The 4,739-nt window shown below is 39.1% G+C and overlaps 1 protein-coding gene across 4 annotated transcripts in view; it reads right to left on the bottom strand.

Moving 5' to 3' along the window:
• Window positions 1–255: 255 nt before the first annotated feature.
• Window positions 256–4,739, bottom strand: part of LOC106869802 (uncharacterized) — a 41,722-nt gene continuing 37,238 nt past the window's right edge. For all 4 annotated transcript variants that reach the window (XM_052968966.2, XM_052968968.2, XM_089353632.1 and 1 more), the window contains 2 exons: window positions 3,531–3,675; window positions 256–2,527 (listed from right to left, as the gene is read on the bottom strand). In XM_052968966.2, coding sequence (XP_052824926.1) covers window positions 3,578–3,675 — 98 coding nt within the window. In that variant the 3' untranslated portion in view covers window positions 256–2,527; window positions 3,531–3,577. The remainder of the gene's footprint in view (window positions 2,528–3,530; window positions 3,676–4,739) is intronic.

The following is a 4,739-nucleotide window of genomic DNA, read 5'->3' as shown; positions in this document are numbered from 1 at the left end:
ATGGCCCTGCTCAGTATGTAGAAAAGGAGTAGGTAGTAACTCTATAAGATGTACCCGGTGCAAGCTATGGACATGTAAGGTACAACCGTGCAAACTCAAAAAGGAGAAATGGTGACGAATGGAAAAACAGAGGACTCCTTTTATTTAAACATGTCACACGGTCGAACACAAAATATATATATCAGATATGATGATATACATGATATGTTATACGACGATAACATAGATGACCAGTAATGAAAGACCACAACCGTATTAGATGAATAACAGAGATATTTATTATGGCGTTAAAGATGTATGTCTATGTGTGAGTGTGAACGCGACATATAAGAACATAATCAAAGACAGGCCGTCATACAAAGAAAAGTATGTATGTGAGTGATACATGTATGTGTATTATTACAGCAGATAGAAAGAGAGTCAATAACACGTGAGCAATTATACCAGTTCTTTAGTACACTATAGGAAAAGTTTTGCATGTGAAGTGAGTTGGCTGAGTGTGGCAGAGCTGATCACTAGTTGTGATGTCGTGGCATCGATGCCGGGCCGTGATTCTTGTTATACAGATGTTCGTCGCTGGCTGAGAACTCGTGTCTGTTTATTTATCGTGGTGAAGCTGAGTCGCCTAACAGAATCGAAGAGAGAAGTGCCATGGTGGTTTGGATTGGTGTACATAGAAAGTCGTGTAGACGCTGGTGGTGTAGAGGCTGCTTGGTAGTAATCGTGTTGGTCATGACGATGGTGCTGGTTAGTAGTCGTAGACTCTTGTTGCTGATGTGGCGACGGCGGTGATCATCGTTGGCTGGACGAAGCTGTTGAAGTGGTCGCTGGAACTGCTGCTGCTGCTGTCGTGTGGTACACGGAACAGTCTCTAAGAGAAACTGGATCGAGACAAATTTGTGGGGTATGAGTTGATCTATTTAAGGCGTTAAGAGGGCTCCAAATGGGAGTAGGAAAACACTATCATGTGACCTTATTAAGGGCTGTGATTGGTCAGTTTGCGTTCTGGCGGGAACGGTTCGAAGAAGTTGCCGATTCGAATAATGATCAGTCACGTGATGACAAGGTTGATGTTTTCCCCTACGTTCGCGTTTGTTTATATTTAAATGAGAAGAATGGCGATAGCAGTTTTGTATCTAATGGCGGGAGGTAGTTTCACTACAGACACATAAGAGGTGCAGCAACATCAAAGGCAGGTTAACTAGGAAGTTAGTTTTTGTTTGTGGCAGATGTTCAGGTGCAATAAACACTGTAAACAAACAGGAAACAACTTCTATCTCATTCCAGGGTGAAAAACTAGAGGTAGTCGATAGCTTCCGCTATCTGGGCGACCAAGTTAGTAGTGGGGGTGGGTGCGCTGAAAGTGTAGCTGCTAGAATAAGAATAGCCTGGGCAAAGTTTAGAGAGCTCTTACCTCTGCTGGTGACAAAGGGACTCTCACTCAGAGTAAAAGGCAGACTGTATGACGCATGTGTACGAACAGCCATGCTACATGGCAGTGAAACATGGGCTGTAACTGCTGAGGACATGCGTAAGCTCGCAAGGAATGAAGTCAGTATGCTCCGTTGGATGTGTAATGTCAATGTAAATACCCGTCAGAGTGTAAATATCGTGAGAGAAAAGCTGAACATTAGAAGCATCAGTTGTGGTGTGCAAGAGAGACGATTGCGCTGGTATGGACATGTGGTCAGAATGGATGAGGATAGCTGCGTGAAAAAGTGCCATACCCTAACAGTTGAGGGAACCCGTGGAAGAGGTAGGCCCAGGAAGACCTGGGCTGAGGTGGTGAGGCAAGACCTTCGTATATTGGGCCTCACCGAGGCGATGACTACTGACCAAGACCTTTGGAAATGTGCTGTGCATGAGAAGACCCGGCAAGCCAAGTAAGATCGTTGCCAGTGCCCCTGGACTGGCTCTTGTGCGGGTGGCACATAAGATGCACCATTTTGAGCGTGGCCATTGCCAGTACCGCCTGACTGGCCTCCATAGGATTTTTGAGCAAGATCGTTGCCAGTGCCCCTGGACTGGCTTGTGCGGGTGGCACATGAAAGACACCATTTCGAGCGTGGCCGTTGCCAGTATCGCCTGACTTGCCTTCGGGCAGGTGACACGTAAAAGCACCTACTACACTCTCTGAGTGGTTGGCGTTAGGAAGGGCATCCAGCTGTAGAAACTCTGCCAAATTTAGATTGGAGCCTGGTGTTGCCATCCGGTTTCACCAGTCCTCAGTCAAGTCGTCCAACCCATGCTAGCATGGAAAGCAGACGTTAAACGATGATGATGATGATGATGATGATGAAATCACATTAATATGTTGATAAACAATGTTAGAGATGTTTAATGAAACCAGACTATATTACTGAAGAAATTCTAAGTCTCGTAAACTTGAAAAATACAGTTCTTTTCCATTTGATGGCCATTGCCAATACCTCCTGACTGGTCCTCTACCTGACACTCTGAAAGGGCATCCGGATCAGATTGGAACCTGGTGCTGTCAATGTTCAATGCTGCGATGTTGAGACTGTCACTGAAATATAAAAATGGAAATGATTGAATTACAGTATAATATGGAGCTTAAACTTCTTTTTGAAAAAACTTCAAGATATGACTTTTATAAAAGTTTAATCACATTTTTAAAAAATCCTAATTTGAGAGCCTTTTCTCAAAGAATTTTGAGTGCTTTTGGCTCCACTTATACAAGTAAAACGTTTTTTTTCAAAAATGAACTTGGCAAAAAATAAAGCAAGAAGCTCAGTAACTGATGAAAATTTGAGCAGTTAACTGTGCTGTGCAGTAAGTAAGCTTGAAATAGATTTGAAGAAAATAAAGCAAATAACTCATTAAATTATAATTTTGAAACTTGTCCTATTTGTATTGCATCCTTTATACATAACATACACTGAGAGAAACCATTACACATACATTTTATGATCTGGCCCATATCTCTCTTTAGAGAAATCTCTAAAATTTTTCTGAAGTTATTTTTTATAAATCATTTTAATGGTGATTCTTCAGAGATGGTATCACAAAAGTCTTGAGAAAATCATTGGGCATATAACCACAAATGCACCCACCAACTGTGTTTCCTCATAACTTTTGGAAAAATGAAAATTTCTACATATTTCTTTCAGAGTGTGTAGATTATGATTATATTGGAATTTAATACGAAAATAAAAATTGGGAGAGCATACATACATACTGACACAAATCACATTTTTTTGCGAAAAATTTTATCACATCAAATTCTAATATAAATGGAATCTACTCCATCAGAAGAGTATTTGAGGAAATTTCATTAATAATATCCCTTTTTGTGAAAGCTATGAGAAAAGAAGGTCTTTGGGGCATACATGTGTAGAAGTGCTGCAGGTATTGCTGCTGAACAGTTACTATAAGTAATGACACCTGCATTACCACAAATCCATAATAAACATGCATTTTAAAAAATTAAAATCATCACAGTCATTTTAGGGCAAGTAAGAGATAAGAGATAACATAGAAAAAGTATACAAATTGAGAATCAAACATACGTTAAAGGTTTCTGGTATTTTTTCTCAAGAAACTTGTAGACAATAAACTAGGCTATGACAAGGCCAGCTGTGACAACACCGGCTATGACAAGGCCAGCTGTGACAACACGGGCAGGGGTGGTCATGCTGGTTTCTGTTTTCTTATCTGCAAAACATGATTGATAAAACATACCTTTTATTTTTAATTAAAAAATGGTAATATCTGCCAGGCTTAAACATTTTGATACCAACCTGCTCAAAATTGCCTTTGTTTCTATTACACAAATTCCATTTTTAAGAGATCTAAAGTAAAACCTTCCATCAAAATTTCAAGTAATTCTATGTTCCAAACTCTAGATTAATAACGACAAAGTTATTTTATTAAATTCTTCATTATTTTCAAAATTTTTTGAAACAAAGGCAATGTATTTCACCAGAAATATGGTAAAAACAGGGTTAACACATACAAATATCTCAGACTACTAAATTTAAATTATTAGACGCTCCCCTTCAGATCAGTCTATCATTTAGAAAGGTTACATAGCATTAGATAAGGGGATTGACTTTCAACACAAACATGGAAGGTCAACAGATCAGTCCATCATTTAGGAGGGTTATATGGCATTATCAAAAACTGGTTCTGTCAATTTTTGCTATTAATAATACTTTTCTTCTCAACAAACCCCGCCGAGGTTGACTTTGCCTCTCGTTTTTTTGGGTTTGTTAAATTAAGTACCGGTTGTGTACTGGAGTCGATCTAATCAACTCCCACCCCCCACAACTCCGCAAAACTTTTGGGCTTGTGTCTAGGATAGAAAAGAAATATTTTTCTTTACAAATTTTCTTTCACAAACAAGAAACTGGAAAATGTCAATCATTTCTATAACAAATAAATAGCACAATAGACAAATGAGCCTAGAGGTCATAAATATATCCCACCTAGGGTTATGAAAACTTATCAACTCAAAACGGAAAAGAAAAACTAATACAGAAGCAAAACTTGAAATTGTCAAGTTACAGGTTTTGAATTTCCCTAAGTATTATGAAGATATTTGCACCACTATTATTATTACAATTAAAGCAGTGAGATGGCAGAATTGTTAGCATGCTGGACGAAATGCTTAGCAGTATTCCGCCTGAGGCTATGTTCCGAGTTCAAATTTCACCAAGGTTGACTTTGACTTTCAACATTCGGGGTCGATAAATTTAGTACCAGTTGCATACTGAGGT

The sequence above is a fragment of the Octopus bimaculoides genome, chromosome 6 (assembly GCF_046866305.1).
Source record: "Octopus bimaculoides isolate indiv1 chromosome 6, ASM4686630v1, whole genome shotgun sequence".
NCBI lineage: Eukaryota > Metazoa > Mollusca > Cephalopoda > Octopoda > Octopodidae > Octopus > Octopus bimaculoides.
The sequence above is the reverse complement of the archived record's forward strand: the minus strand, read 5'-3'. Positions and strand labels throughout refer to the sequence as shown.